Source organism: Schistocerca serialis, chromosome 7, assembly GCF_023864345.2.
Source record: "Schistocerca serialis cubense isolate TAMUIC-IGC-003099 chromosome 7, iqSchSeri2.2, whole genome shotgun sequence".
Classification (NCBI taxonomy): domain Eukaryota; kingdom Metazoa; phylum Arthropoda; class Insecta; order Orthoptera; family Acrididae; genus Schistocerca; species Schistocerca serialis.
Genome location: NC_064644.1, coordinates 209,922,757 through 209,938,054, shown reverse-complemented (window position 1 = coordinate 209,938,054; position 15,298 = coordinate 209,922,757). Strand labels below are relative to the sequence as shown.

Here is a 15,298-nt window from a genome sequence, read left to right as displayed (position 1 = left end):
GACTAATATGTGCACATATTCTGCTTTAGTGTACTTTGTGTGCCCAGGTACTCTTGTTAGTGTTGCATGTTACATTTTGTCGGTTTTAAGGACTTTTATTCCTACGGTTCATTTTCTGTCAACTACTGATATAGCTTGACGTATGCTACAGGTATACTCATTTTTAACACGCATGGCACTGAAGATGGCATTAATGAGATGCCAAAACGGGTCCTGTAAATAAAATATCTTCTATTTAGTGATTTTTCTTTTGTTAATTGTATACAATGCGGGAGCAGGCACAAGTTGGGTTGGGTTGTTTGGGGGAAGAGACCAAACAGCGAGGTGATCAGTGTCATCGGATTAGGGAAGGACGGAGAAGGAAGTCGGCCGTACCCTTTCAAAGGAATCATCCCAGCATTTGCCTGGAGCGATTTAGGGAAATCACGGGAAACCTAAATCAGGATGGTCGGACGCGGGATTGAACCGCCATGCTCCCGAATGCGAATCCAGGGGCACAAGTGTTTCAGAGCATACAGTCCAGCGCATATTGTTGAAGTTGCAGCTCCACAGCAGATGATCACTGTACTTTCCCATATTGACCGAACGGAATTGTGATTTGCGATTGCAGTAGCCACGGGATCGTAGAAATTACATCTTTGGTCAATGGAAATATGTTACCTGAAAGGTACGATCGTGTTCCTTGTTACGTGAAGTCGATGGTTATGTCCAGATATGCCGTCATTCTGGCAATCAGTTGTCTGACACATGCACCGTACCTAGGACACAGACCAGGGGGATAGTGTTGTGCTATGGGGGATATTCACCTGGACTGCCATTGGAGTTATGGTAATAATTGGCGAAACAATGACAGCTGTTGGCTACCTCGACATTATTATGGACCATGTGCATCTCTTCACACTTGATATACACTCCTGGAAATTGAAATAAGAACACCGTGAATACATTGTCCCAGGAAGGGGAAACTTTATTGACACATTCCTGGGGTCAGATACATCACATGATCACACTGACTGAACCACAGGCACATAGACACAGGCAACAGAGCATGCACAATGTCGGCACTAGTACAGTGTATATCCACCTTTCGCAGCAATGCAGGCTGCTATTCTCCCATGGAGACGATCGTAGAGATGCTGGATGTAGTCCTGTGGAACGGCTTGCCATGCCATTTCCACCTGGCGCCTCAGTTGGACCAGCGTTCGTGCTGGACGTGCAGACCGCGTGAGACGACGCTTCATCCAGTCCCAAACATGCTCAATGTGGGACAGATCCGGAGATCTTGCTGGCCAGGGTAGTTGACTTACACCTTCTAGAGCACGTTGGGTGGCACGGGATACATGCGGACGTGCATTGTCCTGTTGGAACAGCAAGTTCCCTTGCCGGTCTAGGAATGGTAGAACGATGGGTTCGATGACGGTTTGGGTGTACCGTGCACTATTCAGTGTCCCCTCGACGATCACCAGTGGTGTACGGCCAGTGTAGGAGATCGCTCCCCACACCATGATGCCGGGTGTTGGCCCTGTGTGCCTCGGTCGTATGCAGTCCTGATTGTGGCGCTCACCTGCACGGCGCCAAACACGCATACGACCATCATTGGCACCAAGGCAGAAGCGACTCTCATCGCTGAAGACGACACGTCTCCATTCGTCCCTCCATTCACGCCTGTCGCGACACCACTGGAGGCGGGCTGCACGATGTTGGGGCGTGAGCGGAAGACGGCCTAACGGTGTGCGGGACCGTAGCCCAGCTTCATGGAGACGGTTGCGAATGGTCCTCGCCGATACCCCAGGAGCAACAGTGTCCCTAATTTGCTGGGAAGTGGCGGTGCGGTCCCCAACGGCACTGCGTAGGATCCTACGGTCTTGGCGTGCATCCGTGCGTCGCTGCGGTCCGGTCCCTGGTCGACGGGCACGTGCACCTTCCGCCGACCACTGGCGACAACATCGATGTACTGTGGAGACCTCACGCCACACGTGTTGAGCAATTCGGCGGTACGTCCACCCGGCCTCCCGCATGCCCACTATACGCCCTCGCTCAAAGTCCGTCAACTGCACATACGGTTCACGTCCACGCTGTCGCGGCATGCTACCAGCGTTAAAGACTGCGATGGAGCTCCGTATGCCACGGCAAACTGGCTGACACTGACGGCGGCGGTGCACAAATGCTGCGCAGCTAGCGCCATTCGAGGGCCAACACCGCGGTTCCTGGTGTGTCCGCTGTGCCGTGCGTGTGATCATTGCTTGTACAGCCCTCTGGCAGTGTCCGGAGCAAGTATGGTGGGTCTGACACACCGGTGTCAATGTGTTCTTTTTTCCATTTCCAGGAGTGTATTTCCCAAAGTACAGATATCTTTCAGCAGCGTAACTGTGAATGTCACAAAGCCAAAATCGTGGCTATGTGGTGCGACGAGCGTCAGAGTGAGCTCACGTTGTGTCTTGAGCATCACATTCGGCTAATCGCACCTGAGAAGCCGCTGGGTGCCTGCTCTGCGCCCACAGACCACCAGCCCATAACTGCATGACATGTGCTTTGACATCTGGTGTCACACAGCTCTGAAAACATACCAAGGACTTGTCGAATTCGTGCCTTGCATATCGCTGCTGTACTGCATTCCAGAGGTGGATCAACAAGCCATTAAGCAGTTGGGCATAATGTTTTAACTGATCATTGTATGAATGCTTCTGTTGAACCATTCTTATTCAGGAGCTCAAGCCTTCTTATTAGGTCTTTTCTAGTAATGTAAATAACTTACGATGAAAACGAGAGACTAAACTCTTTTAACACACCTCCCTCATAAAACGAATACTTTTGATGACTGAATTCAGTGTTTCGTTCCTCTTTTAACATTTAAGAGCTAAAAGTGAAGTGATTGGTTCTATGATTCATGGAGTTATGGCAGTACAAAACTGTGGACTCTGGCCTGATGGTTCAAATGGCTCTGAGCACTATGGGACTCAACTGCTGTGGTCATAAGTCCCCTAGAACTTAGAACTACTTAAACCTAACTAACCTAAGGACAGCACACAACACGCAGCCATCACGAGGCAGAGAAAATTCCTGACCCCGCCGGGAATCGAACCCGGGAACCCGGGCGTGGGAAGCGAGAACGCTACCGCACGACCACGAGATGTGGGCCTCTGGCCTGATATCGGCGAAAATATATTTTTTTGCTGCGCTAGATGTCACTTGTAACATCGTCTACACTTAGAAATATTTGTCTTGTTTGTTTCCTCGGTTGAATGGCATTGACTTCACTTGTTCTCAGCAATCATAGCTAACGTGCCTCGTGGACTTTAGGGGCTCCCAACACTACATAAGCAAAAGTTGCCCATCTTCCCAGTTGTAACTTATTTCACAGCTCCATCTTACAAACTGGCTAGTAAATAGGACATTTCAATTAAAAATAAGACAAAAATCAAGCCAAAGCATGATATTTTAAACTCAGCGGACCTTGTAAATAAGATAAAGGGTCTGGCTCACACTGTGCTGAATTATTATCCTTTGAAACTGTAGTTTGTTTCCAAGATATGACTAGGAGAATTTGTTGATGTTCTGACAGAGTTAGTATACAGCTCTAACGTGAATGCTGTGAAAATGATTGACTTGATACTGGCCACTCAGACATGCTTAGCAAAAAACTATTTCCGCTTCGAAAGGTCTCTGCATAAACAGTTAGATGGCTTCATTAGTCTTGGCCCACTTTCGGTTGAAACATTCATGGACAATCTGGAACAACATTTCTTTGAACAAAGAACCTTTGACTGCAAATATTAAATACTGTTTCAGGTATGTAGATAATGTGTTGTGTATATGGATAGGCACTACAAGACAGCTCAAGACATTTTACAATACGTTAAACAGTCAACCTAAGAATACTCAGTTCACAATAGAGATTGGCAGCCAATCCATAAACTTGACATAAGTGCACAAACATATAGTTTCAAAATTTATAGAAAAACTATAGTTATAGGTGCAGTAACACCTTCTTGCTCACAACACCCAGTAACACAGAAACTTGTATCTTTCCACTCAAGGGTGCACCATCTCATATCTGCTCCCATATCCAAAGAAGATTTCAAAGCAGAGTAAGACATAATAAAATTGATCGCCTCAACCATTGACTATAGCGCTGTCTTCACTGATCACATATTGCATAAGAAAATGGATATTTTCCTCACAGTGTTTGGAGGAAGTGGAGTACAGTCCCATACCTACGGTGGTTATAGCAGAGTGTAACAAGATCACTGAAATCTGCCAGTTACATGGTTTCCTACAGTGTGGGGAATTCCACAGCATGCTATTTTCAATAGCAAAGATAAAATCCAATTTCTAGCCAGCAGTAGGCTATAAAAATTATTTGTCATATTCATGGTGTTTTATGTTCGTCAAAACTGTTGGTCAATACTAACTGTATATAAGTATTTTGAAATTTTTGTCTGTTATGGGAATGTTGCGAGAGTGAAACTAGGTCAGTTAAGTAAATTTTTGGTACAATTTAATGTATCACATCTCTTATTCCACGTCCGTTGTAGCCAAAAATTTTGAAGCTTACGCTTTGTTTCAAGGATGATAGCGAATTATCTCTCAGTAATTGAATTTATTTTATGACCCAACAGGTTAGCCGAGAGCGCTAATGCACTGCTTCCTGGATTCGGGTAGGCGCGCCTGCTCTTAATCGAATCTGCCTGGTGGATTAACAGCGAGGGCCGATGTGCCGGCTACCCCGAATGTGGTTTTTAGGCCGTTTTCCACATCCCACTATATGAATAACGGGGTGGTCCCTACATCCCGCCTCAGTTACACGACTTGCAGACATTTCAAACACGTTCGCAAAATCTCTTGATTTACACTAGACGCAGACAGCTGGGGTACACTGATTCCGTCCCATGGAGTAGAGGGTGGCAGCAGGAAGGGCATCGGCCATCCCTTCAAATTAACCTTGCCAAATCCGATTGTAACGACGCCCACCCTGCAAAAACTGCGGAACAAAGGCCTAAGCAAAAGAACAAGAAGAATTTCATTTATTATCAGGTCATCGGCATAACGTCGTTTAGCACCTGGTATTTATCAGATTCCAAAGCGGTGTGTAACACAACGGTTTGGTGAAAGTCAGGGTTGACGCTAACAGCAGCGTCGCCTGGAGTGTGAGGTGTCACAGTCGGGCAGTGGGGCTTTGTTGGTGGGTGGCGCAGCAGCAGTGCAGCCCGCCGCGCCACAGACAGCGGGCTAATGTGTTATAGCAGGCCAGCCGCCACCATGACAGTTCACCAGCCCACTGCGCTTTGCATTATGCCTGCAGTCCTCAACCCTGTATGTCGTGGGCTACGCTTCGGGGCATCTACAGTCTGTCGGCAACGTCCTGAGAGTTATGGGCAGACTGATGTCGTGTGCTACATGATTCCTACTACGCGTCAGTATGATATTCCACTTTGTAAGAACGGAACGCTTTTAATTCCTTCACTTTCATCTGCGCTGTTTGGAAATTAAAAAGTGTGAGAATGGTTTGATAAGACTGGTAAATTTCCATGAGAGAACCTTCATGGTCGGTAAGCTTGATTATTCCAAGGTTCAACAGTGCACAGCCTGCAGTTCGTTGTTGGTAGCAAACAGTATTGGTCAGTGTGTTGACTGTCACTGAAATGGAAAAAAACCGACTTTTGTACTGCTATTAAACATTTCCATCTGAGGGCTTGGGCTGTCTCCCGAATTAAAAGAGGATTGGATGAAGTTCACGCGGAATCTGCACCATCACTGAAGACCATTTACTTTCAGATTAATGAAATTGAGTGTTGTCAGACAAGCACTGAAAACCAAGCGCAGGTAATGCAAGACCGCCGAATAAAAATTCGACAGATTACTGAAATTGTAGACAGAACCTGAGCGAGTGCACAATGTCCTGCATGGAGAACAGGGTGTGAAGAAGCTGTGGGCGGGGTGAGTGCCGCTGTTAACCAGATTCGAGGGAAAGCGCATCTGGCACAACGTTTCAACACAATGTCTGGCGACGTTTAATCGCAATCCGAAAGCCTTTTTGCATCAATCTGTGACTGTTGAGACCAATATTACACACTAGCGTCAAAACGGTAGTCAAAATAATGTACAGAGGCTGGTGAAAGTTCACCAAAGAAGGTGAAGATCATTTTGTGTGCTGGTTAGGTGATGCCCACTGTTTTTTTTTGGGGTCCCAGGGAATAATCTTTATGAATTACTTGGAAAAAGGCGGAACCATAGCTGAACCATATAATGCTTCATTGAAGGATCATTTGAAACTTGTGTTTGTTGGAAAGACATCAAGATTGGTACGGAAAAAGTGCTCTTTCATCAAGATAATGCACCATCTCACACGTCAACTATAACAATGGGGAAAGTGCATGAATTTAGCTTTGACTTGGTTCCTCACCCACCTTTTTCTGTCTCAAATTACAATATCTGTATAAGTATCTGTTATGATGAGAAGAGTGTAAACGAGAGTAAGAAGAATTAGGGGATAAATGTACCCTAGACAGATTCTTAATATACGAGCAGAACAAATCAATCTTATGCGCGCCAAAGCACAGGCAACAGGCTGGACCAGCGATATCGGTAAGAAATACATCAATAGTAAACATCAGTGTCAAAGTGGAATAAACTTCATTGTTAAAACAAGAATGATTGGATCCAGGTACCGTTAAGAAGCGTGTCACATCCGATATCAATGAATGAAGGAAAATGGTATCAACTGTTATCCTTAGAAAGCAACATTTCTCTACTTAAATTTCAGGTACATAAACATTCATAAGGAGACAATTTATCGTTGGTCAACACTATCAGGTTTTGCAATGAGGCGAGATCTTTCTGTTGACCATTCCTTACCCATGCACCATCGACACCAACGAAGTTACTGCAAAGCAACATGAGGAAAAAATGAAGGAGGGAGTGAGTTTACACGCTAAAATGGACTTTTCAGCATTTTGAGCAGTACTTTATACGGATAACACTGATCTATGGTATATCAAGTCGTACTATGAGTTTTCTGTTCGTCAAAGTAGGTAACAGTCTATGTGACAAAAGCGCATGATGCATACTGTTCTCACTGCTGCCCGTCTTTTGTTTTGAATCCATTATCTGTTTTAATGCATGTATTACGATTTACTCACTCCACTATGGAAGAGCAAAAAGGAAGACGTTTTCAGACTTTCAACGTTGAGATCACCATTATGTCTGATATGAATACTGTAGCAACATTTGTGCTCTGAGAAAGATACTAATAAATGTTTCTATCATTAAAGGGTGAGATATAAAACTCTCTTTGAGTACTTATTGTTTTACAGGATGAGTACTTCTTTTCCTATCAAGATGAACTTTTGTGGCATGGTAGTATTGGCAGTTAGTGGAAAGGATAAATATAGAGCCAGCAGTCTGCGACCATTTTAATCATACTATTCCCACCAACTACATCGAAATTTTTATCCACGCCTACCAATAGCGGTACAAACAAGCGAGAAGGGCAGTGCGCTCCGTTATATACCAGCCACTCAAAATTGTTGTGGTCCATATCTGTTGCTGTAAATATCACAGCTCATCCATCGTTCTAAGCATGACTCTAATGGAACAAATAATGAGAATAAATACATTTTTAACAGTCTTACTGTCAGATGAGTATTTTAATTTCTGATTCCAAAGTCAGAGTAAATCCATAACACACCTAACTTCATGAATAAGTGTTAGTTGCAACGGTGACTTGTGAAATATCTTTCGGATACTTATCTCGGTTATAGATGTAACTGGAAGTATTTTATGTACCATGCTGTCGATTAAGAGTTACGTATCACCAAAACGATGTAGTAAACTCAGCTCATATTTACACTCACAAATGTGCTTTGTATTAACTACTAAAATAAAGTAATTGTAAGATAAGCAAGTGTGGTGTTATTATAGTGCGGTTCGTTCATTTCAGTTATCTGTATCTTATTTTCCACGATAACTTACCGCATATGATATCGAGGGTACAGCGTGTGATGTGCGGATAAATGTCGAAGGCTTGCCCATCGGCTTTCGACTTCAGAAGCTTTACCAATACTTCTGCCTTCTCCACGAACACTTCAATGAAATTATCGAGAATGGTAAAGTGGAAGGCGGGCGTAATCATCTTTCGATGTGAATGCCACTTTGTTCCTGGAATATAAGGACTATCACAGCAAATAGACGATACATTATTTGTGTCATAGGGAAGATTATGTCTTCCTAAATATCTCAAATATCGTTTGAACAAGTCACAACAAATTTCAATTAAAGTTCTTAAAGCTGAAGTTTGTAGCCAAAAAACAGAAAACACTTATGCTCGAAGAGAAACAAAACAATGCCAGAAAGCACATTTGATGATATCAAATATGACAGAACTTTTACGACCTCTATTATTTGTTATATATATTCCAGTCTGTCTTCCGCTACAAGTTTTTCTTCTACAGCTCTTTATAGTTACATGAAGTTTATTCTCTGATGTCTTAATACATGTCTTAACAGCCGGCCGGAGTGGCCGAGCGGTTCTAGGCACTACAGTATGGAACTGCGCGAACGCTACGGTCGCAGGTTCGAATCCTACCTCGGGAATGGATGTGTGTAATGTCCTTAGGTTAGTTACGTTTAAGTAGTTGTAAGTTCTAGGGGACTGATGACCTCAGAAGTTAAGTCCCATAGTGCTCAGAGGCATTTGAATTTGAACATGTCTTAACATTCTGTCCCTTGTACCTGTCAGTGCTTTCCCTCTGTTCCTTACTTCGCCGATCCTGCAGAGAACCTCCTCATTCCTAATCTTAACAGTCCACCTATTTTCAGCGTTCTTCCATATCTCAAACGTTTCGATTCTCTTCTGCTCCCGTTTGCTCACTGCAGTGAGTCAATACCATACAATGATTTTTAATCTGAATTCCTCGTTCTTCGTCCTCCACTCTTATTGTTCACTCTCGATTGTCCATATTATATATCACCCTTCTTTCCTTGTAACTAACTCCCATTTTTCCCAGAATTTCGACGACATTGTACCATTTTTCATTGCAGAATGCTTTTTCCAGCTTGACAAATCCTATGAGCCAGTCTCGACTTTTATTAGGTTCAACACCAATTATCAAGCTTAACATTATAACTGAGCGTCATTTAAAAAATTCTCAGTTTTCTTTTCCATTCTTTTGTACATTTTCCCTATCAGCAGCTTGGTTGCATAAGCTGTTAAGGTCATTCTGCGGTAGTTCGCGCACTTATTTCCCTTTGCTACCTTCGGAAGCGTGTGGATGATATTTTTCCGAAAGTCTGATAGTATATCGCCAGACTCATACACTATGTGATCAACAGTATCCAGACATCCCTAAAAACATACATTTTTCATATTAGATGTATTGTGCTGCCACCGACTGCCAGGTATCCCTGTCAGCGACCTCAGTAGTCATTAGACATCGTGAGAGAGGAGAATGGGGTGCTCCGCGGAACTCATGGACTTCGAACGTGGTCAGGTGATTGACTGTCACTTGTGTCATACGTCTGTACGCGAGATTTCTACACTCCTAAACATCCATAGGTCCACCGTTTCCAATGTGAGAGTTAAGTGGAAACGTGAAGGGATACGTGCAGCACAAAAGCGTACAGGCCGACCTCGTCTTTTGACTGACAGTTGAACAGGATCGTAATGTGTAATAGGCAGACATCTATCCAGACCATCACACAGGAATTCCAAACTGCATCAGGATCCCCTGCAAGTACTATGACAGTTCGGAGGGAGTTGAGAAAACTTAGATTTCATTGTCTACCGGCTGCTCATAAGCCACACATCACGCCGGTAAATACCAACCGACGCCTCGTTTGGTGTAAGGAGCGTAAATATTGGACGATTGAACAGTGGAACAACGTTGTGTGGAGTGACGAATCACGGTACACAATGTGGCAATCCGATATCAGCGTGTGGGTATGGCGAATGCCCGGTGAACGTCATCTGCCAGCGTGTGTAGTGCCAACAGTAAAATTCGGAGGCAGTGGTGTTATGGTATGGTTGTTTTGGAACGCCGACATCGTGCCAGGCCTCACCGACCGACATCGATAGCTCTCCTCAGTGCAGCTCCCCTTGAAGAATAAGCTGCCATTCCTCCACAAACCTTCCAGCACCTGATTGAACGCCGGCCGTGGTGGCCACGTGGTTAAAGGCGCTACAGTCTGGAACCGCGCGGCCGCTACGGTCGCAGGTTCGAATCCTGCCTCGGGCATGGATGTGTGTGATGTCCTTAGGTTAGTTAGGTTTAAGTAGTTCTAAGTTCTAGGGGACTGATGACCTTAGAAGTTAAGTCCCATAGCGCTCAGAGCCATTTTTGAGCCTGATTGAACGCATGCCTGAGAGAGTGGAAACTGTCATCAAGGCTAAAGGTGGGCCAACATCATACTGAATTCCAGCATTATCGATGGAGGGCGCCACAAACTTGTTAAGTCACTTTCAGTCAGCTGTCAGGATACTTTTGATCACATAGTGTACATTCTACACACCAACGTGAGCAGTCGTTTGCTTGCCACTTCTCCCAATGATTTTAGAAATTCCAATGGAATGTTATCAATCCCTTCTGCCTTATTCGATTTCAAATCCTCCAGAGCTTTTCCAAATTCTGACTTTAATACTGGATCCCTTGTGTCTTTCAAATCAACTCCAATTTCTTCTTCTATCACGTCATCAGACAATTCCTCCGCCTGGTAGATGCTTTCAATGTACTCTTTCCACTTATTGATGATCACCTCTGTGTTTAGCAGTGGAATTCCCATTGCACTCTTAATGTTATCGTACTGCTTTTAACTACAACGAAGGATGCTTTGACTTTCCTATATACTGAGTCAGTCCTCCCGACGATCATTTCTTCGTCTATTTCTTCAGGTCTGCAGCTGTTTTACCTTGTCTTTCCTGCACTGTCCATTTGTTTCATTCCTAAGGATTATACTGTTGTATTCCCGTCTTCACCTGAATATTTTTGTACTTTCTTTTTTCGACGATGAATTGAAGTATTTCTTCTGTTACCCAAGTTTCTTCGCAGTTACCTTCCTTGTACCGACGTTTGACTGTCCATTATCTGTGGCTGCTATTTCCAGAGATGTACAGTCCTCTTTAACTGAATTGCCTACTCTCTTCAAATTGCTACCCTCACTCGCGTTTCGTCCACTATCTATTACCTGATGGACCGTGTTAATGCGTAGACTTGCCCAGGCGCCTGGATAACATCACAGCCCAGCATCCTGTGATCCACCCATTAGATAACTAACATGTTGACGGAGGTGACAGTAGAACGTTTGGTCTGGCCACCACTTTGGTGCGGGCGTGGAGGGGCCCCATCTCTATTCTGGAATTCCTTATCACAGTATCCACATCCTTGGCGCACTTCAGCCGCGCCTCATAATTTCTTAGTACTTCAGTATCCCGTTTCGTTCCACTTAATTCTTGCAGACGATTCTCTTATACTTCAGTCTACTCTCCATCACTACGAAAAAGTAATCTGAATCCGTATGTGCTCCTGAGTACGCCTTAAAATCCAATATCTGATTTCGGAATCTCTGTCTGACCATGAGGTATTCCAGTTGGAATCCTCATGCATCTCCAGTCATTTCCATGTATACTTCCTCCTCTTGTAATTCTTGAATAGAGTATTGGCTATTACCGTCTGAAATTCATTGAAGAACTCACTCCCCCTCCTCTCTCATTCCCACTGCCAAGCTCATATTGTCCAGTAATCCTTTCTTCTACCCCTTCCCGTATAACCGCATTCCCATCCCCCATGGCTATTAGATTTTCGTCTCTTTTACGCACGAAATTATGCGTTCAGTATCCTCATAATTCATCTGCCTCTTCGTCTTCTGTTTGCGACGTCGGAACGTATATCTGAGTTATTGTTGCCGGCGTTCGCTTGCTATCGAATCTGATGAGAACAACCCTATCACAAAAAAATGGCTCTGAGTACTATGGGACTTAACATCTATGGTCATCAGTCCCCAACCCTATCACAGAACTGTTCACAGTGGCTCACTCTATGGCCTACTCTCTTATTTATAATGAATCCCACTCCCGTTATACCACTTTTTGGTGCTGTTGATACTACCCCACATTCGTCTGACGGTATCTTCTTTCTGTTTCATTTTACTGAAACTCACTATATCTCAAATGAGCCTCTGCGCTTCACTTTTCGAATTTTTTGGCTTAAGTACTACATTCAAACTTCCGACTTTCGAAGCTGTGACTTGTAGAATGTTATCTCTGCTTTGATTGTTCCATCTTTTCCTCATGGCCACCGTCCCTTTGGCACTCCTCCCCACCCCGGAGATCCGAATGGGGGACTAATCCGGAATTTTTAGCCAAAGGAGAGATCATTACGAAATGTTTTCAATTACAGACCACACTTCCTGGGGATACACGTTATGTGTCCTTAATGCGGTGGTTTCCAATGTTTTCTCCATCCTAGTGCCGTTGATCATTCACATAACTGAACTGCTTGTACATTATTTTGTATGCTAGACAGCGTCATCAGAAGGTGGAATTGAAAGCCAAAGTTTGTCGGTAGTGTCGTTTCAGGGCTGTGGATGTTTCACAAGTAAGGAAATAACTCCACGGCAGCACGAGCGTAGTCGACTACCAAGTTTCGCCCGGTGCCAGGATCATTACTTTGACTCGCCACTGACGGGCTTCCATCACAGCGTCTTCCATGTTAGAGGCCTCTTATAAGAAGAAAAAGATATTTACGACTTAATATATAACGTAAGGGACAAAGGATTTTGGTCCGTAGAAAATTCTGGTATGAAGAAATACAGCAATGAAAGAATAATCCACCTGTATATCGCCTGTACTCGGTGTCCAACAGTATAGTGTCACGTCGTTCTGTGGAATACAACCGTAAAAGGATTTTGGGACATATATCTACATTTTGACGCTATCGTAAAAGCAGCCATCCAGTTACGGACCAAGAACCAACTGATAAACAATGACTGCAGTTACATTCTCAGCAAGGTCTGCGAATCCGCTCTCTGTGTGATTAAGGTGCAGAGTAACATATTTAGCAAACACAATGAGTTGACCTAAGAGGTGGGTGGAGCGCCAACAGCTATACCGCCGACGTTATACCGCCTCTATGACCGCCTTTGTAAACACCGCCATCGACTCCACCGGCGCCCGCCTTCGGGCGTATGGAATTCCACCCCAGAGACGCAATGGGAGCGGACATAAGTCACACATACGCTCTCAGGAGTCAACCCGACAGGCATTGGTGAATACACATGAGGGGCGCATGGGGCGCATGGGGCGCATGGGGCGCATGGGGCGCATGGGGCGCTTCCCCCCCCCCCCCCCCCTCGGTGCCCCTCTCCCCCTTGCGGGACCGCCCGCACTGCCACCCGCGCCGCCCCCTCCAGTCAGCCCGCACGCAAATCGTTCGTTTTTTCGTCAGTCTCCTCGACTGAATCGAGTTATCGAGTAGAAGAAGAGGCGCACAGAGTTCATCATTTATGGAAGAGAACAACAAATGTAACTTTTTCCTGTCATAAGATGGCATTGTCCTGTATACAGGGTGGTCCATTGATCGTGACTTGGCCAAATATCTCACGAAATAAGCGTCAAACGAAAAAACTCAAAACAAAGAAACTGGTCTAGCTTGAAGGGGGAAACCAGATGGCGCTATGGTTGGCCCGCTAGATGGCGCTGCCATAGGTCAAACAGATGTCAACAGCTTTTTTTTTTTTAAAAAAGGAACCCCCATTTTTTATTACATATCGCTGTAGTACATAAAGAAACATGAATGTTTTAGTAGTACCACTTTTTTCTCTTTGTGATAGATGGCGCTGTAATAATCACAAACATATGGCTCACAATTTTAGACGAGCAGTTGGTAACAGCTAGGTTTTTAAAAGTAAAATACAGAACGTAGGTACGTTTGAACATTTTATTTCCGTTGTTCCAATGTGATACACGTACCTTTGTGAACTTATCATTTCTGAGAACGCATGCTGTTACAGCGTGATCACCTGTAAATACCACATTAATGCAATAAATACTCAAAATAATGTCCGTCAACCTCAAAGCATTAGGCAATACGTGCGACGACGTTCTCTCAACAGCGAGTAGTTCGCCTTCCGTACTGTTCGCACATGCTTTGACAATGCGCTGACGCATGTTGTCAGGCGTTGTCGGTGGATCACGGTAGCAAATATCCAACTTTCCCCGCAGAAAGAAATCCGGGGACGTCAGATCCGGTGAACGTGCTTCGACGACCAATCCACATTTCATCAAATATGCTATTCAATACCGCTAATAGCGCACGCGAGCTATGTGCCGGACATCAAATGGTTCAAATGGCTCTGAGCACTATGGGACTCAACTTCTGAGGTCATTAGTCCCCTAGAACTTAGAACTAGTTAAACCTAACTAATCTAAGGACATCACACACATCCATGCCCGAGGCAGGATTCGAACCTGCGGCCGTAACAGTCTCGCGGTTCCAGACTGCAGCGCCTAGAACCGCACGGCCACTTCGGCCGGCGTGCCCGACAACCATCATGTTGGAAGTACATCGCCATTCTGTCATGCAGTGAAACATCTTGTAGTAACATCGGTAGAACATTACGTATGAAATCAGCATACATTGCACCATTTAGATTGCCATCGATAAAATGGGGGCCAATTACCCTTCCTCCCGTAATGCCGCACCTTACATTAACCCGCCAAGGTCGCTGATGTTCCACTTGTCGCAGCCATCGTCGATTCTCCGTTGCCCAATAGCGCATATTATGCTGGTTTACGTTACCGATGTTGGTAAATGACACTTCGCCGCTAAATAGAACGCGCGAAAAAAATCTGTCATCGTCCCGTAATTTCTCTTGTGCCCAGTGGCAGAACTGTACACGATGATCAGATTCGTCGCCATACAATTCCTGGTGCATAGAAATATAGTACGGGTGCAATCGATGTTGATGTAGCATTCTCAACACCGACGTTTTTGAGATTCCCGATTCTCGAGCAATTTGTCTGCTACTGATGTGCGGATTGGCCGCTTCAGCAGCTAAAACACCTACTTGGGCATCATCATTTGTTGCAGATCGTGGTTGACGTTTCACATGTGGCTGAACACTTCCTGTTTCCTTAAGTAACGTAACTATCCCGCGAACGGTCCGGACACTTGGATGATGTCGTCCAGGATACCGAGCAGCATACATAGCACACGGCCGTTGGGTATTTTGATCACAATAGCCATACATCAACATGATACCGACCTTTTCTGCAATTTGTAAATGGTCCATTTTAACTCGGGTAATG

General features: G+C 44.7%; 1 protein-coding gene across 3 annotated transcripts in view; it reads right to left on the bottom strand.

The window, feature by feature from the left end:
* Positions 1–15,298, bottom strand: part of LOC126412813 (cytochrome P450 4C1-like) — a 510,424-nt gene that overhangs the window by 438,116 nt on the left and 57,010 nt on the right. For all 3 annotated transcript variants that reach the window (XM_050082602.1, XM_050082601.1, XM_050082600.1), the window contains exon 4: positions 7,972–8,157. In XM_050082602.1, coding sequence (XP_049938559.1) covers positions 7,972–8,157 — 186 coding nt within the window. The remainder of the gene's footprint in view (positions 1–7,971; positions 8,158–15,298) is intronic.